The sequence below is a fragment of the Rutilus rutilus genome, assembly GCF_951802725.1.
Source record: "Rutilus rutilus genome assembly, chromosome: 1".
NCBI lineage: Eukaryota > Metazoa > Chordata > Actinopteri > Cypriniformes > Leuciscidae > Rutilus > Rutilus rutilus.
In genome coordinates, this window is record NC_140209.1 from 31,395,609 (window position 1) to 31,421,949 (window position 26,341).

Here is a 26,341-nt window from a genome sequence, read left to right on the forward strand (position 1 = left end):
CTTCTACTTATTGACTGAAAGGTTATTTCTGCCCTGAAATTAGTTGATTTCATTCAGAAGAATTATGTTTGACAGATTATAACTCACATAGCACTTTTTACCTCTTGAAATACCTGTAGATGGCCAGTACAACCATTACAATGCAGTATTTTACCTGCCAAAAAGTGATTGTAGCCTCTACTTATTGACTGAAAGGTTAATTCTGCCCTGAAATTAGTTGATTATATTCATCAGGGTCATATCTGACAGATTATAACTCACATAGTACTTTTTACCTCTTAAAATACCTGTAGATGGCCAGTACTACCATTACAATGCAGTATTTTACCTGCCAAAAAGTGATTGTAGCCTCTACTTATTGACTGAAAGGTTAATTCTGCCCTGAAATTAGTTGATTATATTCATCAGGGTCATATCTGACAGATTATAACTCACATAGTACTTTTTATCTCTTGAAATACCTGTAGATGGCCAGTACTACCATTATAATGCAGTATTTTACCTGCCAAAAAGTGATTGTAGCTTCTACTTATTGACTGAAAGGTTATTTCTGCCCTGAAATTAGTTGATTTCATTCAGAAGAATTATGTTTGACAGATTATAACTCACATAGCACTTTTTATCTCTTGAAATACCTGTAGATGGCCAGTACAACCATTACAATGCAGTATTTTACCTGCCAAAAAGTGATTGTAGCCTCTACTTATTGACTGAAAGGTTATTTCTGCCCTGAAATTAGTTGATTTCATTCAGAAGAATTATGTTTGACAGATTATAACTCACATAGCACTTTTTACCTCTTGAAATACCTGTAGATGGCCAGTACAACCATTACAATGCAGTATTTTACCTGCCAAAAAGTGATTGTAGCCTCTACTTATTGACTGAAAGGTTAATTCTGCCCTGAAATTAGTTGATTATATTCATCAGGGTCATATCTGACAGATTATAACTCACATAGTACTTTTTACCTCTTAAAATACCTGTAGATGGCCAGTACTACCATTACAATGCAGTATTTTACCTGCCAAAAAGTGATTGTAGCCTCTACTTATTGACTGAAAGGTTAATTCTGCCCTGAAATTAGTTGATTATATTCATCAGGGTCATATCTGACAGATTATAACTCACATAGTACTTTTTACCTCTTAAAATACCTGTAGATGGCCAGTACTACCATTACAATGCAGTATTTTACCTGCCAAAAAGTGATTGTAGCCTCTACTTATTGACTGAAAGGTTAATTCTGCCCTGAAATTAGTTGATTATATTCATCAGGGTCATATCTGACAGATTATAACTCACATAGTACTTTTTACCTCTTAAAATACCTGTAGATGGCCAGTACTACCATTACAATGCAGTATTTTACCTGCCAAAAAGTGATTGTAGCCTCTACTTATTGACTGAAAGGTTAATTCTGCCCTGAAATTAGTTGATTATATTCATCAGGGTCATATCTGACAGATTATAACTCACATATTACTTTTTACCTCTTGAAATACCTGTAGATGGCCAGTACTACAGATATGACCCTGATGAATATAATCAACTAATTTCAGGGCAGAATTAACCTTTCAATCAATAAGTAGAGGCTACAATCACTTTTTGGCAGGTAAAATACTGCATTGTAATGGTAGTACTGGCCATCTACAGGTATTTCAAGAGGTAAAAAGTGCTATGTGAGTTATAATCTGTCAAACATAATTCTTCTGAATGAAATCAACTAATTTCAGGGCAGAAATAACCTTTCAGTCAATAAGTAGAAGCTACAATCACTTTTTGGCAGGTAAAATACTGCATTATAATGGTAGTACTGGCCATCTACAGGTATTTCAAGAGATAAAAAGTACTATGTGAGTTATAATCTGTCAGATATGACCCTGATGAATATAATCAACTAATTTCAGGGCAGAATTAACCTTTCAGTCAATAAGTAGAGGCTACAATCACTTTTTGGCAGGTAAAATACTGCATTGTAATGGTAGTACTGGCCATCTACAGGTATTTTAAGAGGTAAAAAGTACTATGTGAGTTATAATCTGTCAGATATGACCCTGATGAATATAATCAACTAATTTCAGGGCAGAATTAACCTTTCAGTCAATAAGTAGAGGCTACAATCACTTTTTGGCAGGTAAAATACTGCATTGTAATGGTTGTACTGGCCATCTACAGGTATTTCAAGAGATAAAAAGTGCTATGTGAGTTATAATCTGTCAAACATAATTCTTCTGAATGAAATCAACTAATTTCAGGGCAGAAATAACCTTTCAGTCAATAAGTAGAGGCTACAATCACTTTTTGGCAGGTAAAATACTGCATTGTAATGGTTGTACTGGCCATCTACAGGTATTTCAAGAGGTAAAAAGTGCTATGTGAGTTATAATCTGTCAAACATAATTCTTCTGAATGAAATCAACTAATTTCAGGGCAGAAATAACCTTTCAGTCAATAAGTAGAAGCTACAATCACTTTTTGGCAGGTAAAATACTGCATTATAATGGTAGTACTGGCCATCTACAGGTATTTCAAGAGGTAAAAAGTAATATGTGAGTTATAATCTGTCAGATATGACCCTGATGAATATAATCAACTAATTTCAGGGTAGAAATGACCTTTCAGTCAATAAGTAGAGGCTACAATCACTTTTTGGCAGGTAAAATACTGCATTGTAATGGTTGTACTGGCCATCTACAGGTATTTCAAGAGGTAAAAAGTACTATGTGAGTTATAATCTGTCAAACATAATTCTTCTGAATGAAATCAACTAATTTCAGGGCAGAAATAACCTTTAGAGGCTTCAATCACTTTTAGGCATCAATCACTATTACCACGGACATAAGCGGATGTTTATGTGCGCGTTATGTCTGTTTGATCCACATAAAAGCAGCTGTAGTCGTAAAGAGACTGGGCGATACAGCTTTAAGGGCTTTAACACGCCGCGCGCGCTCCCGCGGACGGCAATCAATTTTCGGCGGACCATCACTTTTCGGCACGACACCTGTCAGTCGAAATGGGGCTTCCCATTGACAAATGATCAGCGTTTGTGTACATTTCTAAGCTTTTTGATTGGTTCTATACAACGTGTAACACCATATTTGGAGAGCAGAGACGTTTCAGTGGATACCCGGGAAATGCTCAGAGGTGAGGAGAGGAGTTGAGAAAAGCAATATTCATTTCCAGCGAATTTAGTAAAACTTTGTAAACTTTAATAGTCATTTAAATAGCCTACCTTTACTCAATTATCTGGACTACGAAACTTTAGGAGATTATTTTTGAATGTCTGTTCTTTGAAATTTAGCACAAAAATAAAAATAAAAATATTATTTCATTGTTTTTCCACATAAACGGCCCATATCTTAAAATGGAACGTTGCGACTTCCGACTCATTTCGCCAGATCGTGTCACTAATTATGAGATAAAGTCCAAATTTACATAAAAGTCGATATTATGAGATAAAAATATAAATATGACAAAAAGTCAATTATGATATACAAATTCGATTTTTTTCATGCCAGTGACTTTACATCTCAATTTCAACATACTATATCATAATTCCAACTTTATATCTCATAATTATGACTTAGCGTGTGATTGGACTGAAGGAATGAGGAATCACAAGAGGTTTTTAAAACAAGTTACAGGGTTATGGCAAGTCCATTTTAAGTCCACAGGCCATAATTCAGTACATCAGGGTCAGAAATACTAAAAGTGTTGGACTGCGTAGGAAACCCAACACTTTCAGGTTTCTGCTTAGAAAGTTGTGCCACAGACTCAGATGACAGACTCCTTCTACAATCACAGTCATTTTTTCAGATTTGAGTTCAGATTTTCTTTCTTTATTTCTCCATGTGATCTGCTGAGGTCACTGAAATCTCAATGCCATCCTAGTCAAGTCTTCAAGATATAAAACTGAACAGGTGCTTTAAGATTTGTTAATCATAGCTTAATATAAGGCTGCTTAGGTGCCTATCACCCAGTCCTATACCAACATTTGCAAGTGTGACTTTAGATGCTTCTTGCTTGTGTCAGAGACCTTTGAGTATATTCAGACATCGTAAGCATTTTATACCAGCTCATTTTCACAATGCCTCTCATTCCATAGCAGCAAATCCACATCGATCTGTGCATAACATTCTTTCATCTCAGATCAGCATGTAGATTGCGCTCACGGTTTCACTTCATTTACATGTTTTTTTTACATTGTTTTTCAGAAACAATTGCTTCAGGTCCATCAGTGAAATGTTGCAGGGTTCAAAAAACATTGAGTTAAAGAAAGAAAGAAAGAAAGAAAGAAAGAAAATAAAAATAAAATAAAATAATAAATGAAACATTGAAATGATTAAAATAACTATAATATACATTGCATTAAATCTAAAATTTACAACATAAACTAACATAAATATTGCAGTACTAAAATATCTACATTTCAAACATCTTAGAGTGACAATATAATTTATCTTGTTAATTTGACACTGCAATAGCTTGTACAGTATAAGTCCGTAAAAGTAGACTGATTGTGGAGAGTCAAGTTACTGAATTTTGTGCAGATAAAGGAGGATACAAGACATAGTGGTGTAAAAATACCAGTAGAATGTACAGTAGTGCGGCCACACAGAAATAATAATTTTGCAAAAATTGGATTCATCAAATGACATGTGACTGAAATCACATGTAACAGTGGACAACAGCATGAAAGCGTGTCTCAGGAATGCCACTGCTCCTGTTTTGGAGCGGCTCGTCTTCCGGCATCATGATGGTTTAATGAGAAGGAACACTGTGAACTGATGTTAACCATAGGCATTCTGTGTAGACATTGAAAAAGTCTCATTCCAGGCTTCTAGGTGTCCGATTGTGTTTCAATTCCAAGTAAGTGCATTATCATACAGTGGATCCGCTTTAGATGGTCTCATGACAGAGCGGAAGGTCATTGAAAAGCATTGCTCTATCCCATTATCACTGCACTGAATGTTAGGAATTCAAGAAGGTGCCGTGTTTGTTATCTGTCTCGTCACTTAAAACAATTTACAGGGTTATCAGTTCATGAAACTGAACATGTGATATTTGCCTTTCCATTGCAAAGCCCTTCAGTCAACATAATTGGCACAATATATATATATATATATACACTCTTAGAAAATAAAAGATTCAGTCTGGTTCCATAGAGGACCTTTAGGTTCTTGACATATTTGTAAAGAACATTTTATGCCAAAACGGTTCTATATAAGGAGAAATGTCTTCATTTCCAGTGAAAAAGTATGTTTACAAGCTGTTTAAGTCATAAAATTAAAACAAAATGAATTAATTTAATAAAATGTTCTATAAACGAAGTGCCTGACGGAACAGAACCCTTTAAGGTTCTATATAGAATCTTTTCATCTAAGAATGTTCTTGATTTTATCATGCATGATTCATTACTGCATGTTGTTCCAAAGAAATTAATTATACATCAAAATGTAATAACGTCACCAAACTCTCATATTTTAACTTTTCACAATCCAATTAAATGAATTGATAAAACTTGTCCTGTTTCAACCAGAAAAACATCACATTATGGAAGTAAAATAGCTTGCGAACGGCGTCTCATGAAGTTTTCATCACTTCCCAAGGTGAAATGTGGAACAGATATAGTCTTTTATTGTCTTCAAATGACTTGTTTTCGATCTCACACATCTCCATTTGTGTCTGAATGACGTGTCTTCAACAACTGTTTGCACAGGAAAAATGAATCCTCCGGAAATCAAGGCTGAATCCGCGGTTATTTCGTTGCTCGTCCTGATGACAGTGAAACTGAGCGTATGAGTTGCTTCCGTTGGCCTTTTGGGCATCGCCGTAGAACAAAGTCATAGTTGGCTGATGTAGACATGGCGTAAAATACGTTGGCCTTTTCTGGAATATGCAACTCTACAACAAAAAACACACATGGAAATGGTGAGTATTGCACATGTGAATTATTTTGAATAAAACCAAAAAACCTATTTTAATAATGACAAGTTTAATATATTTAAACCAGTTTTCAGTACCTCTGCCTTGGGCCAGGAGTTGTACAAGGGTGAAATCCTGCTCACTAACATCCTCCAGGTTGTGTTTTTGCAGAGCTCTCTGGATCACCTGGGCGGTCTTATCCTGACTGGTCAACTGCGCAAGAGATCGTAAAAAAAACCACACACACAAGCCAGTTGAGAAAGAACAGAATTCACTCCAGTTTCTGCTAAATATTTACAGAACTCTTTAAGAAATAAAAGAACTGCAATCTTCCACAATCTTTAGTAGTGATATCCAGCAGAAGAGGATATAAATGTTGACTCAAAGAACAGGTTTTGAATGATGTGGATTTCTGCCTAAATGACTCTTAGATCTTTATTGAATTCATAACAGTAATTATTTATATTTAACAAAACAACAACATTTTAATGTTTGTTATATTTAACAAACAATCAACATACAATCAACATACCAGCCTGGTAATTTTACATCTGATGATGATGATGATGATGATGATGATGATTATGATTAAGTAGCAAATATAAAAGATGCTAATTTGCACCTATAAGTAACATTCATGTATTCTTCTTCAAGCCATTCTTAGGCTTTCAGTAATTAATACTAATTAAGATGAGTACCTAGAACATTTCATCATTGTTTTTTTGTTTTTGTTTTTTTGGTAGTGCATTAGTTGCAGAGTAAAAAGTAATCTCTATGACAGCTGTTGATAGTCTGAACAGCAAATTGCTGTTTAAGTTAGTTTAAAATAATTCATGAAAGACTTAAATAAATAAATCTATATAATTATATATAATCATTGGCAAATTCTTGCATTAATGTCCCTCCAAATTGGCATGGAGAAGTGAGGATAAGCTGTAGCATCATTTCTATAACCCCTCCGGTTTCTCGAGTGGGATTCGAACCAGCGTTTCCAACATGGGAGGCAGGCACACTAACAAGGACACTTAAGACAACAACCTCTAGCGTCAGTCGCCAGCGCGCCTCTTGAGTTTGACTCCCGCTTGGAGTGGTGTGAGTAGTACCAGTGGGGTAACATTGGTGCCGTGACCCGGATGGGAGTGAGGTTTAGGGGGTGATTGTTACGGAGGCCAGCTAGTAGGGGTTGAACGACGTCGACTAGTCACTGATGACGTTATTAATGAAGAAATAAGCCTGAACCTCGAGCTGAGACTGAATGCAGGTTGCCTTGTGCACAGCTATGGCATATGGCACAGCATTGCCCACAAGGCAATTGCTCCTACATACTTATAATTCTCACAGATTTCTGCTCGTTCTAAATCAGATACAGATAAGGTAACACAATAAAGGCCCGTTCACACCAAGAACGATAACTATAAAGATAACTATTAGCGTCCACACCAGTGGATGATATCGTTTTGTTTATTCTAAGCGTGTGCTTGTCTGTCACTTTAAATGCTCCAGCTCGTCACACCAGAATTGATTCTGATTGTTTTTATCGTTCATCAGCTGGATAAAATCGTTCTGAAAGTGATTCCAACAATATCGTCTCTCTGTGTCATTATTGTTAAGGCTGTGGAGAGGACTCTGCTGTTCTTTAATATTGGGAATGATTTTTAGAACCATTTCTTTATCGTTATCTTTATAGTTATCGTCCTTGGTGTGAACGAGCCTTAGAGGGATTACGTGTAAAAAACGCAACTATCGGCGCCGACAGGATTGCATGTAAATGAATTCTTCCTGGCAACGTCTCTACTAATAGTGAAGCTGTGGGTTTTAGTAATATATATAAATTTAATATATAATATATGGAAACATATGCTAGAACTTTTCAGTTTCTAAGGAATTTTATTGATATATCACAGAACAGTTTTGACAATACATTTCCACGCAACTGAATGTTTCTGTGTGCGTGCGATCTGCACGTGATGTGCGAGCTACCGTGTGTATGTATGTGCGTTACAATGCAGCAGCGAATTAGTTTAGAACGGCAATTAACTTATGCTGTTTAAAACGTGCATTCACCCGATCAATTCTGAGCATCCAGATGGTATAATCAAACAAATCCTGTGGAGCGCTCTCAGAATATGCATTTATTTGTCATTTTAACTGATGGAAACAGAGCGTAAAAGTGGACTACATGTTGCGCCCTCTATAGGCCATGATCAGCGACTAGTCAACGTCAATCTTAAAGGGATAGTTCACCCAAAAATGAAAATTAGCCCATGATTTACTCACCCTGAAGCCATCCTAGGTGTGTATGACATTCTTCTTTCAGACGAATACAATCGGAGTTATATAAAAAAATGTCCTTCCAAGCTTTATAATGGCAGTGAATTGCTGTTTCTGTTTTGACGTCCATAAAAGTGCATCCATCCATGATAAAAGTGCTCCACATGGCTCCGGGGGGGGGGTTAATGAAGGCCTTCTGAAGCAAAGCGATGTGTTCGTGTAAGAAACATATTCATATATAACACGTTACAAAGTAATATTCTAGCTTCCGGCAAAACGAACATATGCAGTCTATTTGCGCCTAAAGCGCAACTTACGCAACTCATGACGTCAGCAGTAACGTAGTGCGTCATGGCGGAGTGTAAATATCAGCAGAATGTCGCATTACTCGCATAAGTTCCAGTTTACACTTGGCCGGAAGCAAGTTATTTTACTTTATAAAGTTTTAAATATGAATATTTTTCTTAGACGAATGCATCACTTTGCTTCAGAAGGCCTTTCTTGACCCCCCAGAGCCGTGTGGAGCACTTACTTTTATCATGAATAGATGGACTTTTATGGACTTAAAATCAGAAACAGCAATTCACTGCCATTATAAAGCTAGGAAGAGCCAGGACATTTTTTAATATAACTCCCGATTGTATTTGTCCGAAAGAAGAATCTCATATACACCAAGGATGACTTAATGGTGAGTAAATCATGGGCTAATTTAAATTTTTGGGTGAACTATCCCTTTAAAGCGTCATGGCAGAGCATTAAAGTTGACTACTTGACTAGTCTGTGCAACCCCTACCAGCTACTAAGAGCTGTGTGAGTAAACCTCACTCCCCTGGCCTCAAGAAGCTGCGGTCTTAAGTGTCCTTGTTAGCACGCCTCCCATGCTGATATCAAAAAGGCTGTCTTAAAAAAAACACTGTCCCATGGGAAAGAATTTACCAGTATGCTCTTGTACATGTTGCCATTGTTGCAGAACTCCACGCTGACCCTGATGATGCAGGAGTCGTCCACCTGTCTGTTGTAGAAGGGCAGGGTGGTCATCGAGAATGAGCGCTTATGGCAGGAGACCAGGTGAGGGTCAGCTGACGCTGAAGAAGACGAGGAGGCGGAAGATGGATTAAGATTGAGGTCATGCTGAGAGCTGGAGGATGAACTAGACATGGTAGAGGAATCAGGAGAGGAAGACGAGGGAAAAACCTCGGGCATGTTCTGAAAGCAAATGGAAAGAGACTAGAGTTGAAAGGAGAGTCACATTTTAGAGCCAGTTTCAAAAAGACAACGTCATATGACACCATAAACAGCACCATAACAATCTCTTTCAAGTGTGAAACAGTTCAGAACTGCTACAAATTAATTTGGACTATTAGTTACAGACGAAAATACCAGGTAAGCTAAACAGTCATTATAATGACTAAATGATAATACCATATCAATATGGCTAATTAATGGACATGAAATTTTGATCTGAGTTTAAATTATTTAATTATGTGAGAAGGATGAAAGCATATGAGAGACATGAAATAAGATCAGCCTTGTAGAATATAATCGATCATGGGTTTGATTCCTGATAAAGTGTAGCCTGAATGCAAGAACACAAATGCATAAACGTAATGTTGTGAAAGAGCATACAACATTTTGTTGACACTTGATTTTTTGGTCTCAGCAACTTCAAATGATGTCATGGAAGCGATTAGGACTTCAAAGAATTAGAAGTATTTGAGTGCTGACGTCAGTATGTCCCTGAAAATACGGTGCAAAGTTACAGAGGGCATGACTGCTGACACAGAGATGACTTCTCTAACACTGTGCTTGAGTCATGTTGGCGACGAAAACACGTCAGAGTGGTGGGAAATTAAAACCAAGGACAAAAGTTTTAGCGTCTGCTGGATATGATGTGAAAGACGGTCAAGACCTTAGAAGCGAACAATGACGATGATAATGTTTTGATGACCTTGAAACGCAAAAATGGCCAGGGATGCACAATATATATCGGTGTGTGTGTGTGTATATATATATATATATATATATATATATATATATATATATATATATATATATATATATATAATTAAATGTTTCTACTAAGATCTAAATACACAAGGGCAAAATAAAAGCTTCTAAATTAATAAATATAAAATTGTATGTGTAGTACCGGTGATTCCTCAATTTCAGAGCTGCTGGATCCTGACGAGGACACACTGATCTGATCTGCGTTCTTTCTGGAGCCCTCATTTCCTGACAAGAGCCTGCGAACATAAATTCTTGCTATGTTAAGTCACATTATCTCTATTGCACACTCTATTATGCTAATGAAAGCTTGCAGCTAAAAGGATAATTGCAGCAAACTCAAGAAATCCTATCTGCACTCTGACATTAGTTAAAAATCAAGTTAAAAACAAGTTAAAAATGGAGTTCGAACTGATACTCACGATGAGAGCTTTTTGGTGAGAGTTTGGTGACTCCAGCGGCTGTTGGATGGAGAAGTGTCAAGAGGAGTCTCCAGCTGTCTGGAAAGTTCATAGCTGAGGACACAACAAGCATGATTAAGATAAAGGAAGTGATCTCATACCAAAAATTCTGGGGAATATTTTTAAGATTACAATTCTCCTTTGTCAAACTTTAGGCTGTAAAACTTCATTTTTTCAAAATTTCATTTTATTTATTTATTTTTGTTATCAATTTATTTTATTTTATTGGTAACACTTCACAGTAAGGTTTTATTAGTTGACATAAGTTAACTACCGGTACTTAACTAATAATGAACAATACTTATATCTACAGCATTTATTAATCTTAGTTCATGTTAATTACCACATTTACTAATACATTGTTAAAATCAAATGTTGTATTTGTTAACATTATTTAATGGACTGAACTAAAATGAACTAAAATAAACAAACAATGAACAGCTGGATTTTTATTAACTAACATTAAAAAAGGTGAATAAATACTGTAACAAATATGTTGCTCATTGTTAGTTCATGTTAGTTAATACATTACCTAAAGTTAACAAATGAGACCGTATGAAGTGTTACCTTTATTTTAATTTATTTTATTAGTCTTTGTTTATCGTTTTCTGTCTTAGTTTTCATTTAATATATTTAAATTACAGTATTTATATTTATATTCAATTATATTATTTTTGTTTTTATATTTATTATTTACATCTTATTATATGTGTTTATTTTACAACACAATTATCCCCAGTCTGTTGTTTTCAGTTGTGCTTTACAAATAAATTGACATCCTCAAAAAAGGACCTAAAGTATAGTGTTTATTTTGATCCACACATTTACCCACTCTGTTTGTTAATCTATCATGACTCAGTTCAGAGGATTCAGGTGTTGGGAGTCTCACCTCTCCTGTTCCGACAGCTGTTTCTGACTCTGTAGCCAGGCTGCGATCTGAGCATAACGGGGTAAAACATACTGAGAACACGAGGCCTGCAGCTGACGGATCTGCCTTAAAATCTCAAACTCCTGTAAAACAGCGGGAGTGAATCCCAAGAAATGAGAGGCATAGCAACAATATACAGAGCAAGAGATTAAAGTGAAATAGAGGAAACAAAGCCAAAGACTGTTAGCATGACTGTTATGTAACACACTCCGCACAAATAATCAGTCATGAGATTAATTTCAGTCTGCCTTCAGAGGAAGAGAGTGCTTTTTAAACATAAGTCTATCTCTACGGCGCCGACGTCAAACCAAAGCTTAAAGAGGACTTCATGTCCATTCAGAATGGGCTCTTACCAAATCTATAACAACAAGATCTGGACAAAGACTGCTTTGGGTACATTAAGACAGTTAAGAAGATAAACAAAGAGAAGGACTCACCCGTCTCCTCTTTTCAAAATTAATGAGGCCACCCTGTTGATAATAAAGTATGTACAGATATTAATCAAAATGATACGTTATGACATTACTTTGCATGTGAAACCAAATTAAAAACTCATAAGAGAAAAAGGACATTTTTACATTTTCAAAAGAAATTGTGAGTTATGCAAACAGGTGTCTGAGATGTTTTAAATGGTTGTCACGTAGTTGCTATGTGGTTGCTAGGGGTGTTCAGGCTGGTCACTAATGCATTGTTAGGGTGTTGTGCGTGATTTCTGTGCACACTGTAATGCAGCTACTATGATGTTCTTAGCTAATTTTCTGCTTGGGAAATTATAAATTATAATTATTCTGTGTTGCTAGGGCATTGCTAAATTGTTGCTATGGTGTTGCTAGGGTATTCTGAATGGTCATTAGGACATTTCTAAGTAGCTGCAAGGTAGTTGCTGGGGTGTTCTGTGTGATTTTAGCACACGGTTATGCGGCTGGAAGGGTGAGTGGTTTTTATCACATTCTCTGCTAGGGTATTATGGGTGTTGCGAGGGTTTTGCTAGGTGAGTTCTAGGGTGTTCTGGATAATCACTAGGACAGTGGTTGCAAAGTTGCTAGGGTGTTCTGAGTGTTTTGAGTGCCTGCTCTCTGCTGACTATTCTGGGTGTTATCACATTCTCTGCTGGTGTATTCTGGGTGTTGCTAGATTGTTGCTATGGTGTTGCTAGGGTGTTCTGAATGGTCACTAGGACATTTCTAAGTTGTTGCGAGTTAGTTGCTAGGTTGTTCTGTGTGTTTTAGCACACAGTTATGCGGCTGCTAGGGTGCTCTGATTGGTTTTGATCACATTCTTTGCTAAGGTATTCTGAGTGTTGCTAGGTTGTTGCTATGGTGTTGCTAGGGTGTTGTGGATGGTCACTAGGATATTTCTGAGTGGTTGCAAGGTAGTAGCTAGGGCGTTCTGAGTGATTTTAGCACACAATTATGTGGCTGCTAGGGTGTTTTGAGTGTTTTCTCTGCCAGGGTATGGTTGCTGAGGTGTTGCTAGGTGAACAAAGTGTTATAGTATGAGCACCACTAATAAAGTCAAGCACTCCGCAAAACAAACATGATTCCAACCTCACCTCCACAGTGTCTGGCAGGGCAGTGTCCAGCATGTTCAATACTGTAAGGTACGTGCCCAGGTATGGAACTGTTCCTCCAGCTGAGCTCTGGGGAAAAAATCACTCAGCTATTAATCACTGTAAAACATTGATTATTAAATATAAAAAAGTGTGCCATCTGTCATCTTTACCATCTGTTTTGTTAGAGGGCATCTCTTGGATGTTTTTGGGGTATTGTTATCCATGTCATCTTGACTCCCATCCTATAATATGTGAGAAACAACATGTAGTCAAGGTAACATTTGACACTCTAATAATCTTAAAAGTACATAGCACATACAAACACTGGGTAAAATAATCAATTCATAATTAGATTGTACTGTTCTATATTTTTGGGGCCAGTAAAATTGTTTTTGAAAGAAACTAAAACTTTTATTCAGCAAGGATGCTTTAATTTGATCAAAAGTGTTTGTAAAGACATTTATAATGTTACAAAAGATTTATATTTCAAATAAATGCTGTTCTTTTGAACTTTCTATTCATCAAATGCGTCACAATTTCCACAAATATATTAAGCAGCAGTTTTCAACACTGATAATAAGAAGAAATGTTTATAATAGTGCTTTCATGTGAACACTGAGATCAGATCATTGCTATAATAATCCCATCAGCACACTTTCTGGTCAAACAGAGAAGTCAGTGTCTCAGCACCTGTGTCTCAGTTTATAATAACATAAGTGGATTAAGAGAGAAAAGAACTCCAAATATGAGATCAAATGTGTTCCACTTGAAATTATAAAAGAGCACTTAATTAAATTCACATGGCGCAAGAAGTGACTTCAAATCTGGACCAAAAATAAGGTTCAACTCAAGGTTGATTGAAAGCTTTTTGATTATTGTGTTTATAAAAAAAAACATCAACACTAAAAATGTGTGTGTGTGTGTATAATGACAAAACCACATGAAAAAATTACTTAAATTAAAAATGAAAACTATATAAAATAAATAAAAATTAAAGCTTATTTAAAATATTAATAAAAAATCAAATCAAATTAATTCAAATCTATCATAAATATGAAAGTACATAATACTAAAATAACAGACACTATATATTCATGGCTTACATCCACAAAGATTTCTCGGCTGGTCAGAACACAGTTCTCATCAGGGAACGTTTTGCTCAGGTTCTCAAAGACAGACACGGCTTCTCTGGAAATACAGAATCAGAGATTTACAATGAAATATGGCCTAACCATAATGCTTCCCACCAATGGCTCAGGGTTTTCTACAAAGTACTTGCTGGTTAGAAATATAGAAAACAAAGCCAGCTGTGAGACTATAGTGACCATAAAAGCCAATTACATTTGAAGGATGTGTAACTGTACCTGCTCACAGCAGACCAGGTCTTCCTTAGTCTGTAGATGGGGTTGGACTGAAGGGCAGATAAAATTGCCTTAAGAGAGGAGAAGTTCTTCAGGTCTCTGCACCCCTGCGTGAAAAGAAATAAGTCTGAAGTCTTTCTTTAACACCTAATGATATTTTAAAGGTTCCTACTTTTGTTTTGGAAGTCTCCCACAATAGGTTTACATGCATCCAAGGTCAAAAACACTTTCATTTTCTCAATAGACATTGCAGCATCACCTCTTTTCTGTAAAAAGGGCTTACCTGTGCGACCCCAACCCATTTTTCAATGACTCTGGCTCTTTCTGTGGTTGTGGAGGAAGAGGCAGAAGACGAGGGATGAAGCAGAGAAGTGATGACCCAGTTGGTGACTGCATTGAACTGGGTGATGGTGGCCCAAACAGTGGGTGAGAGGTTCTCATTCTTGTCTCGTTGAGACCACACACAGCCCAGACACTGGAAAGGGACTACCTTCATGAACAAGTCCTACAACATCAGGAACACCAACATTACAAGATGACTGTCACCAAGATCATAAGCATGCAAGCAATGAAACACAGGCACTCACGGTATCCATACGGGTGAGCTGTTCTGCAACATCTGTGACGGAGAAATCCATGAAATCTGGAAGGTTATCTGACTCAACGTCTTTCGCCTCCTTGTTCAAGGCTGGTTCTTCTATATAATCAACTGGACAATCTGCCACAATATCTGGATGTGCAAAAGACAGAAGAGCTTAAATTGTAGTTGGTTTCACTTATTCAAGAGGATAAATGTCAATCCATACGCATTTTTCAGCCTATAACAAAAATGATGTGCACAACAAACAAAAAAATAATCGCGCAATGACCTTCAGTCTGGAATTTCTTCAGGAGCGCGTCATAGTGTTTAGCCAGGGGGAAGAGAGCGGGGCGTCCTCTCAGCTGTAAGCACATGAGACGCAGGGAAGAGTGCATGGGAGGATCCCTGAAATCATCACTGTACTCGTCCAACCACATCTGAAGCAAAGTCCACAAAGAGCTACAGTACGAGGGAATCAGGAAAGAGGGGAAAAACAAATCAAATATTGAAGCTGTATTTTCAAAATTGTACATCAGAAACCCTACGAAATGAGCAGACTCGTTTAAAGTTGAATTAAATCGAGACTGAACTGACTTCAGCTGAATAATGACAGTGCTTTACATCATTGATCATTATTTTCCTGTTTATCACGGTGAAGATGCTTTGAAACAATCTGTATTGTATAAAGCGCTATATAAAGAAAGGTGAGTTGACTTGACTTAAAGATCCAGCATGTAATTTCTCCACCACTATAGTGGCAAGAAAACATAATTTCAAAAATAATATGCTTCCTCCATTTGCTATTGGTTGGATAAACAGATAGGCCCTACCCAGACTCATTTACTCAAGGTCAAAAAAAGTGTCAAACATCTTATTGTCAGCGTATATTTTTACCTGTCAGGGTAACTGGTGCTGTCAAGCGAAGAGGCAAAGTTGTCCCTATTAGAAAAGATGAAAGGTATACTTCTTTATAAATAGTATTTATATAAAAACATTAAAAGTACTGTTGTCATGAAACCTTATTGACAAAACAGTGTTATAACAGATAGTAGCTATAAAGACACACCTTTTCATTTTACACAGTCAAGAATGACTGACAGACTGATGCAAAAACTGCATAGTCTTTCCTTATTAGTATTTGTCTGGTTTTACAGTAAAAAAAAAAAAAAAAAAAAATTCCTTAAAACAAGATGAATTTACTAGAGAAGCCAAATTGCATAAGATTAAGGCTGAATCCCAATTCTCTGTCTTACCCCTTCCCCTTCCCCCTTCCCCTTAGTTTTGCACGTTCACGTGAGAGTAAGGGCTATCCCAATTCTCATTTTGATCTAGGGGTAGGGCTAAGGGGAAGGGGTAGATACCCCTTAAAACCAAGAATTTTGAAAACCAAGTGGTGTCTCATTTCATAGGGGTATGTTTTCACCCCTAGCACTTACCACTCGGTTTCGAGGGACAAGGGCTAGGGGTAAGACGAAGGGGTAGGGGTAGGGGACGGGGTAAGACAGAGAATTGGGATTCAGCCTATGACTTGTTTTCAGAGATCTAGATTTTGAATTTAGTTTTTTTTTTTTTTCAGCTCAATGGTGATTAGAGAGAATTAATCTAGATTAAAGAGTTTGTCAAGACACACATTATGTTGAGAAAGTAACTTGGCCGGCAACTTTTTTTTAAACGCTGGCGGGGGAAAGAGTTAAAAGTAATGCTTTTAGATGCAAGATTCAACCAAGACGAAACAGGCCTGCTGAACAGACTTTCACAACCCATGTGTTAAATCAAAAGTGTGAAAAATATCATTAAAAAGGGCCTAATTGATGCAGTGTTTCTCATAAAAAAGGTACTAAATGAACCCATAAACCCACCGAGATCAAAAGTAATTCATGAGTTCAAGGAAGTGATCAGTGATGACGTACTATATGACTTAATGGCATAGAGAAATCCAATACACACAAACAGATAGCCAAATACAGCCTGTTATCGCAAACACATATTTCCATATGCACCTCTGAACACACACCTCTGGAAGAGCATCTCGATGAGTTTGTTGGAGCTGGTGAAGGTGTGATACGTGGACAGCAGTATTCTGCCGTAGTCTTGGTCCTGACAGCAGGGGTCCAGAAGGTGAGAGACCAGCCTGTCCAGCGTGGCCGCTTTTAACCTGCGCACTTTACATGTGCGGTACTGAACGAAAGCCTCGGTGGGCTCGGCTGAGTGCAGGACCGGCTCTCTGCGCAGGGTGATCCCAAACACCGCCCCGTCCTCATGCTCCTCGCCCCACTCCTGAACAGGCTCCTTTGACAACGATACAAAAGACATTACTAATAATCCTTGTATTTTTCACCAATAAAATAAATAAAATAATGATAATAATATGTATATGCATAGAAATGCCTTTTCACATAGCAACCACCCAGGAACGCCATAGCAACTGCATAGCAACACCCTGGCAACCCACAACACGTGGGATAGCGTCATGCTGGTGCATTTTCATTCTCTTCATATAGCGACAACCCAGAAACACCCTAGCAACTGCATAGCAATGCCGCTTCACATAGCAACCAGCCAGGAATGCCCTAGCAACTGCATAGCAACACCCTGGCAACAGATTTTTTTTAATGATTTTCTATATTGACTTATACACGTTGTTCCAAGTCCATACTTAGTCATATGTTCCACAAAAATCCAACAACAACAAAACAAATTGACAAAATTTGTTTTAAGAATTGAATAAGGGTGAGTAAATAAGCAAGGACACTATAGCCTACATCCGTTCATAATACCTAAAATATACACTACCATTCAAATGTTTGGGGTCGGTAAGAATTATTCAAAGAATATCTTTGAAAGAAGTCTCTTCTGCTCACCAAGGCTGCATTTATTTGACCAAAAATACAGTGAAAATAGTAATATTGTGAAATATTTGTACAATTTAAAATAGCTGTTTTTTATTTTGAATATATTTTTAAAAGTAATTTATTCCTGTGATCAAAGCTGAATTTTCAGCATCATTACTCCAGTCTTCAGTGTCACATGATCCTTCAGAAATCTTTCTAATATGATGATTTGAGAAACATTTCTGGTTATTATCAATGTTGAAAACAGTTGTGCTGCACAATATTATTGTGAAAACCATGATACTTTTTTTCAGGATACTTTGATGAACAGAAAGTTCAAAAGAACAGCATTTATTTTAAATATAAATCTTTTGTAACATTATAAATGTATCTGTGATCACTTACTGACCCCAAATGTTAGAATAGTGTACACGCTCCCTTATTGATTCATATACATTTTAAAATGTTTATATTATAAACATTCAAGTCAAGCAAAGAAACCATAACATAGCTACTAAATGGACGAGACATGTTCTAAATCAAATACTAAGCACACTTTTCAACAAAAACCCTTCCCATTATGCACTGTTTGTAAAACAACACTGGTGACTGAGCTGTCAGCTAAAAGCAGCATGGATTTGCAAACCACAGACACGAGGACAAAGAGTCATTATTACAAGCTTCATCTGCCTGACTAGCAGCTGATGTCACTATAACATTAGGGCAAGTCCACACCAGCACACCTGAGGGATTTTGAAGTCAGGATTACCTCTTTTGCTGAGTATAGGTTGTGTGTTGACTGTAAACAACTATTAGAAGCGGGTATGACACTGAAAACTATCAATTACAGCCCATTATTGACGGGTTAAACGGATAAACAAGAGGAGAGCTGAAGATGTGAAAACACAAGCAAGCAAAACAAGAGACTACTGTTCAAATCCAAAGCTTCAGGTGGATGAACATGTGCTTGAAGAGAAATAAAGTCAAGAAAAATAGTCAAGAAAAGCATGTTCCTATGCAGTTGCTAGGGCGTTTCTGGGTGGTTGCTATGTGAAGAGTGTATGAAAATGCACAAGTATGATGCTATTGTGTTGTGGGTTGCCAGGGTATTGCTATGCAATTACTGGGGCGTTCCTGGGTGGTTGCTATGTGAAGATACATTGCTATGCAGTTGCTAGGGCGTTTTAGGGTGGTTGCTATGTGAAGATGCATTGATATGCAGTTGCTAGGGCATTTCAGGGTGGTTGCTATGTGAAGATGCATTGATATGCAGTTGCTAGGCCGTTTCTGGGTGGCTGCTGTGTGAAGAGTGTATGAAAATGCACAAGCATGATGCTATTGTGTTGAGGGTTGCCAGGGTGTTGCTATGCAGTTACTAGGATGTGTCTGGGTGGTTGCTATGTGAAGAGTCAGAGTGTTTGAAAATGCACAAGCATGGTGCTACTGTGTTGAGGGTTGCCAGGGTGTTGCTTTGCAGTTGCTAGGGCGTTTCAGGGTGGTTGCTATGTGAAGCGACATTGCAATGCAGTTGCTAGGACGTTTCTGGGAGGTTTCTATGTGAAGAGTGTATGAAAAATGGACCAGCATGCTATTGATTTGCCAGTTGCCAGGGTGTTGCTATGGTGTTCTAGGTGGTTGCTAAGATGGTCGCTAGGGTGTTCTGGATGGCCAGGAAAGTTTAAACTCTTGTTTTAGAAAAAGCTCAGCAATCGCTAATAACTACAGCTATCGTAACTTATAATCTTCATCTTTGAATATAACATGAGTCTGTCCTTATGAATAAGCAAAATGGGGTCTCTTTTGATTTATTCCAGTGAACAAACACTACAGCTAATGAGAACCTGTCTGCAGCTCAAGAGGCAGAGCGCTTCAGTTCAAAGGACATGCACCTGGGACTCTGTATTTTCAACCTGGGACACAAAACATAGCATTATATATACAAAACATATCATTAAAGCTGCATAATATGACACGCACAACGTTCCTGTTTCTCAAAATCAATACCTGCTTGCATTTTTTAACCTTTATAAGCCATTTTTAAAATCTTGTCCTATTTCAAACCCATTCTGGTTGCTCTTTCAGCTCATCTGAACTGCACATTAATAGTTGGGTCATTCCTGGAATTCGGTAATATTTCAACTTGGATTTTTTTTAAACTACATATAATTAATTTTCAAATTTCTAAAATTTTCTAACCCTTTAGGCACATATCAAATCAAATTTCTTGTTATGAAACAAACATCTACAGTACCTACTGCTCATGTGTCCCTCATACCAATTTAATAACTACAAATGTAACATTTATGATAACATTTTAACAGTTTTATGGGGCTGAAGTTAAAAATAGACAAATTGTGTGTCTGTGGTCTCTTTATTTTGTAAAAAAATAAATAAAAATAAAATAAAATAAAAATATATATATAATAATTCAATTTAGATGTTTAACTAAAACCCCAAATGTTATTGTGTTGGTCTTGGTCCTAAACATGTCAGGTGGTAATCAGCAAGAATTGCCATCATTTTTTATCGTCTTCCCTATTTTTTCCCCCAAAAGTAGTGAATAGTGTGAGGGTTTTTTTAATTCAAATTATTCATAAATGAAATGAAAAAGGGTTGATGAGTGTGACGGGGTTGAGGGTTGTTTTTTGCGCAAAATGTCCATTGCTCCGTGTGTAGTGTAGGAGAGTAGACCATGTATGGCAGCAATGAAATAAGTACATTGTGTATACTTATGGATTAAAATAAAATTGAGAAAAAATATAAATTTCCATCTTATGTTCCATCTTAATTTTCCATCTCACACCATTTTATGTGATGGGGTTGAGTTGTTAAGTTTGACAGTATCCTCCCTGACTATAATACACTTAAAAACAAGAATTAAAAACTAGGATACTACTTACCATCTTCTTCAACACTGTTAAAGAGACCTGAATGATGTCATTTCTGGTAAGCGATGTCACATATGGGTGGAGTCTAAATTATTACAGGTGGAGAATACTTGGCGTGACGGGGTTGAGTTCAGATAGGGATGTAACTTTATAGTCTGTTTTTTACAAAATACTTCCTTCTTTTCCTTTTTTTTTTAAAGAAAAATATTTTTCACAAGAAAGTAACAAATAAATTCTTACAATATTGCCAAAATTATAGACAATGTGAACATTTTGTTAAATATTTTCTAAGTACAAATTTAAAGTTCCTCAGGGACATGACAGAATGCTTATAGTGTACGATAGAAATAAGACATTATTTTATGGTTGTAATTATATAAATGCATAACGGACATACTGAAGTATTGTGAAAAGCTTTTAACGTTTTATTTTGGTGAACCGGGGGACTGAATATATTTCTGGGGGACTGAAATATTACTGAATCTCAGGAATGACCCAGTTACTGTTATGTCACATTCATGACATTTTTTACTCGATCACACCAGGTCATGGGCATTTGCCATCTGATAGCAGGAAGCACAAGAGAAATTGCTATTATTCAAGGAAAAGGAAAAGAGTAACATTTTTGAACAAAAATCACTATGTATTTTATGTGACGCCCAACAAACACAGATTCCCGAGCTATTCAACAAAAGCTGTACTGGAAGTACTGCTGACTAGGTCATTTACTTCGGCTTAATGTCTGTTGCCAACATTCACCAGCCCAAATCCCACAGCAGACAAAACAGAGGCACATGACACACTCAAACTGGGCACAAACTGGTGGCTGTTGTAGATTAGTCAGTTTAGAACATACGGTACATAATTATTCAGCACAATAAGACAAATATAGAAATAATATGCATTACTGTCATGCATTACTTACTCCATTTTGAGTAATTGTATAGGCCTACTCTACTGAAATTTTTTTTTTAAAGCCTTACATTTTAAAGCATAATCAGTTTTGCTGTACAATTCACTTTAAATTAAATTATATTAAACTTACCTAAAAAATAAATAAAATAAAAAGCCACATCTCGCATAACTTAAAAAATGTAATTGAAAATGGTTAAATTATTTTCATTAGAAATGTTTTTATGACTTTATGACTAAATCATATTTTATTTAGTAGGGTTAAATCCTATTTCTGTATAGGCCTACTGTATTTCTGTAGACATATACTTCCTTGTTATTATGTATCAATATTAAACATTTATGCATTTAAAATGTACTATTGTCAATTTAAATAAATGAATGAATGAATGTAAGGAAAGATGGGTAAAACATGTTTTGTCAGACAGACATTGTAATAAATCAATTGCAAAATACTAACTTGGTTTTACAGCATTAGCCTACAAAAACAGTAACAAAAATTATCCAGTTTTGAACTCGATATTTCAAACCCAATGCGAGAAAAATCTCACGTGTGAAAATGTATAGCCATTGTGACAACTTGCCCCCGGTCTCTCCTATTGTATTTCTGTGATACATGACCATCATGGGCGGATCTACAGGGGGGCAAGGGGGGGCAGGTGCCCCCCCACTCTAGAGCCTTGCCCCCCCAGCTGCCCCCCTAACTTTGATGATCCAAAAACTGTACTTACAAAAACAACCCACCACTATGTCCAATACATTTACCAAAAGTGAACTATTCAATTTTTAATTTTAAATGTATTATTCGCCTCTCCCCCCTGCCTCTCAAATAGTTACGTCCCTGATTCAAACGTGCAGAGCGGCGTTCGCTCAGTCTGGCTCACACACACAGCAAGTCTGCTGCGGTGCGGTGGTCCTGCAACCCGACTAGACTGAGCTGCCCCTGACAGAGCCTCTGAAGGTGAAGTGAGTTTCCCCAGGTGTAGTTTAAACACACGTTTAACTTAAAGTTACATTTGTAATGAATGTATTGTATGCTAAAGACGATTCAGCATCAGCAAAAACAGCGAGTCTATTACGTTAGCCAAAATCAGCGGTCAAATCGCTCCCTCGTGATTTGTAAGAGCACTCTTCCCTTTGATTAGCCTAATTTTGATTTTAGTAAAGACAAGAACAGCTTAATAAAAAATATAAAATATTGAGGGGCAGCGCTAGGGCTGGGCTAAGGGGGCTTAAGTTAAGCCCCGAATGTTTTTAGTGAAGCCCCGAATATGTTGTTCAATTGTCTTTCTCACAGAGCAAAGCAATTAATCAGAAAAAACAAATGTGAATAAGATTACAGCGGCCGCGATTACCTAATCATGAACAGTGCATATTACATTTTTTATTTATATTTTTCCCTTTGCATTGAAGGTACTTTTGACGTGCTTTTGCAGCGTTGAGCATTGTAGCCAATCACAGACATGTCTGTTGATCACATCGGCCAATCAGAGGCGTTTAAATGAGTCGCTGTGCTGAAGATGTGTTTTGCTCACCGAGTTCACGGTCGCAAACCTGTTATTATTATTGGCAATAAACTTAATATGCAAATAAGAGATTCACTTGATATTATTATTGATGCTGCTCTGATGCACTACATTACGCAACGCTCTGTTTGTTGTTAGGAAGACTAAAAATTCAGCGGTCTAGCTCATCAATGTCAAAATGATTAAATAAGTTAACGAATGCCTGGTAAAATGTAAGTAGAATTTTTTGTTTTATATTTTACTGTTTTACAATAGAAAAGTTCAACTACCGAGACAAGCAACGTATATTTTGGGATCGTGTGCACATCTAAACGATCAAATATGTCAAAATGGCTGTCTTGGAGATTCACTTAAACAGTTTATTCACTTAAATACAGTTTTATGTCTTAAATGGGCGTTAATAGTTGGGAGAAAATATGATGCGTAATAATGATTAGATCTGCATTTGGTCTTAAAGGGGCAGCAGTCTAATAAACCTACAAAAGGCAAAGAGAAAATCAGTCGCAGCTCTTGAATGAATAATTTTGGCTTTTATAACTTTAATCTATGATAACCTATGCAGTGTTATTTTAAATCTGACTTTATTAGATGTCTTTTTAGCCCATATTACTCCTGAACAGTAATGTTCAAAATATAAATATAAAGCAATATTAAATGTGTTCATAATAGTTTTTCCCCCCTTTTTTTTATATAACAAAAAGAACCGATAAGAATACCGTTAAAGTACCGGATCGATAAGGAGTATTGGTAAGAGTAGTAATACCGTTAAAACCTTAACGATACCCATCCCTATTGGCAGCAACGAATTAAAAGTTATGGCCAATTTAACTGCGATTTAAATTCAGTATATATACTTCTGCCATATGTTGCCACCCCTCAAAAATTCCTGCCCCCCTCTCGCCACCCCATAAATATTTTTCTAGATCCGCCCCTGATGACCATTTATTTTAACCCAGTAACACCCAGCCCCTCTCTCTCTGACCCACATTGAATGGCCTCGTCTGTCAGCAATGATGTATATCTGTCAGGTGCTGGGACAGCACATTTTCTAAACACGATCTGTTACTCTATTTAAAGTGCATTCAGGGCACAGCAACACACTGCATTCAACACACACACAACTCGATTCATAACACAGTTACATTATGTGTGCGACTGTACAGTAGCTACTTTACATTTAACACATGAGAAATAAATCATTCATCGTCTTACCATTGTCAACTCCCATTTTCCCATTTCTACGAGGATGCGTTTACGATATAATCCTTTCCATCCTCACGAATAACCATAAAAGTAAAAATAAAATAAAAATAAAAATAAATGAATTGCACTATAGAGAACAGAATTATTCGCTAGAAAATAAACATCTGGAGAGTTGCATAAAACGTTATTTATAGTAGCCTACAGCTGCATATTAAACAGATGTTTAGAATAATAACAGATTATCAAAGATATATCTATATATATATATATAAAACGATTATTAGATAAATTCTCTATAACTTCAGAAGCACCAATCTAAAATCCCCATCATGTTAAAATATCCTTCCTTAGAGGCAGACTGACCGCACTGATGTGTCGTTTCACCTGCGCTCATAAGGGCATCATGAAGTGGGAGGTGTTAAAGAAGGAAGTCTACACTGTACGACACAACACTAGAACGCTGCCATTATATTCAACACTGAACGCAACTGACAGTCTTTAAATCGATTTTTCGAAGGAATTCAAATTCGATTCGAGGGAATTCTTGACTGAAAGTTTCGAGGAGCATCTGTTGATCTTCCTCCCGCGCGACCCACGTCATGGCGCTGTCAGCTCACTAAACTCTTAAATGTGTTTTAAAGAAAACACGAAGGTTGTAGTATGTGCCACTATAAAAGTATATTGAAGTTATTTAACCCTTGCTTTTATACGCTTCGACAGCCTTCAGTGCCTACACAAGCGCTGGATTAGCGAACTGTTACTATGGTTACCGCGTCAGGAGAACGCGATATTAATCAATTTTAATTTTGACAAATGACAAACTAAATGTTAAAACGGGCCAAATAATAGGCTAAGACACCTTAATATTGTGAACATCTTAATATCAGAAAAATGTCAGATAATATAAATATATATATATATATATATATATATATATATATATATATATATATATATATATATATATATATATATATACCATAATGTTAAAACTTGTATTGACTGTTGCGCATCTCAGAACACTTTGATTTGTAGGCTACTCTGTGTGCCAAATACATTATAAAGGCTCTTCTATTTTAATTATTACTCCTCCTCATAAAGTACAGGGCTCGAGATCAGAATGAACCGCCCGAGGGAAGGGCTTTTCTGGATGGCGCACAACGGAGGCCAAGAGCTCGTGCGTGCGTCCCGTGGGATCTGTGTGACGTGTTACTGTCGTCACTCGTCACTGCCGAGCATCTCATCTAACTGCGGCTTGGTTTCCAAATAATATTTTACACTCTGGTAGAGAGAGACGTGTGTATACGACACGTAGCCTATAGTATGTGCTTCATTAATATGAAAGCAGGTGTCACTCTAAAAACTCAAATGATGTTGCATCTCAGAAGTGAGAAGCTAAATTAGGTGAGAATATAATTAGGACATGGTTAACATATTGTAAAAAAAAAAAAAAAAAAAGATAGCTAGAGGCAAGGCCACAAACCCGATCCTAATATGATGTCATTTTCGCTGTGCACACATAAAACCTATATTCTGTGTTAATAAACAATATCTTGAAATCTGAGCTGTGGATTGAAAAGTGTATGAGCTATATACAACTGAAACCAGCCCCTGGAGATGTGGCTATCATGGAAAAGCATTCACACGTTACTATAGGAGCTGAGCTTCTGTAGTCTCTATTGTTGAGGGAATTCAGTCACTTAGAAAACAGTGTAACCTAGGATGAACTGTTTTTTTTTAGTTTTTTTTTAATAACACGGTTATTTGTAGCGCAACAGAACTTCCTTATGGGACTGTGATTTTGTGGTTTATAACTTTTCCCAATATTCGACTGTTCTTAGAATTGTAGAATAGCCTATTAGAAACCATTTTTATTTTCTGGTTAGATTATTGTGA

The 26,341-nt window shown here is 36.7% G+C and overlaps 1 protein-coding gene across 1 annotated transcript; it reads right to left on the reverse strand.

Moving 5' to 3' along the window:
- Window positions 1-3,852: 3,852 nt before the first annotated feature.
- Window positions 3,853-24,796, reverse strand: LOC311300783 (ral guanine nucleotide dissociation stimulator-like 1). Its single transcript, XM_084425344.1, has 17 exons — window positions 24,455-24,796; window positions 17,100-17,374; window positions 15,980-16,024; window positions 15,375-15,544; window positions 15,093-15,235; window positions 14,789-15,010; window positions 14,509-14,612; window positions 14,248-14,332; window positions 13,315-13,386; window positions 13,145-13,231; window positions 12,030-12,062; window positions 11,554-11,675; window positions 10,626-10,718; window positions 10,349-10,442; window positions 9,136-9,405; window positions 6,027-6,141; window positions 3,853-5,907 (listed from the first exon to the last, which is right to left on the reverse strand). The coding sequence occupies exons 1-17, from the start codon at window positions 24,476-24,478 to the stop codon at window positions 5,762-5,764; spliced, it is 2,100 nt and encodes a 699-aa protein (XP_084281470.1). The 5' UTR covers window positions 24,479-24,796; the 3' UTR covers window positions 3,853-5,761.
- Window positions 24,797-26,341: the final 1,545 nt, after the last annotated feature.

Bases quoted from the DNA above. Each gene is read 5' to 3' on its own strand.
- LOC311300783 (XM_084425344.1), bottom strand. From the start codon at position 24,478: ATGGGAAAATGGGAGTTGACAATG. The intron at 13,232-13,314 runs GTAAAGATGACA...TTTTTTCCCCAG, and splicing joins GCCCTCTAACAAAACAGATG to AGCTCAGCTGGAGGAACAGT. The intron at 12,063-13,144 runs GTGAGGTTGGAA...TATTATCAACAG, and splicing joins CCCTGCCAGACACTGTGGAG to GGTGGCCTCATTAATTTTGA.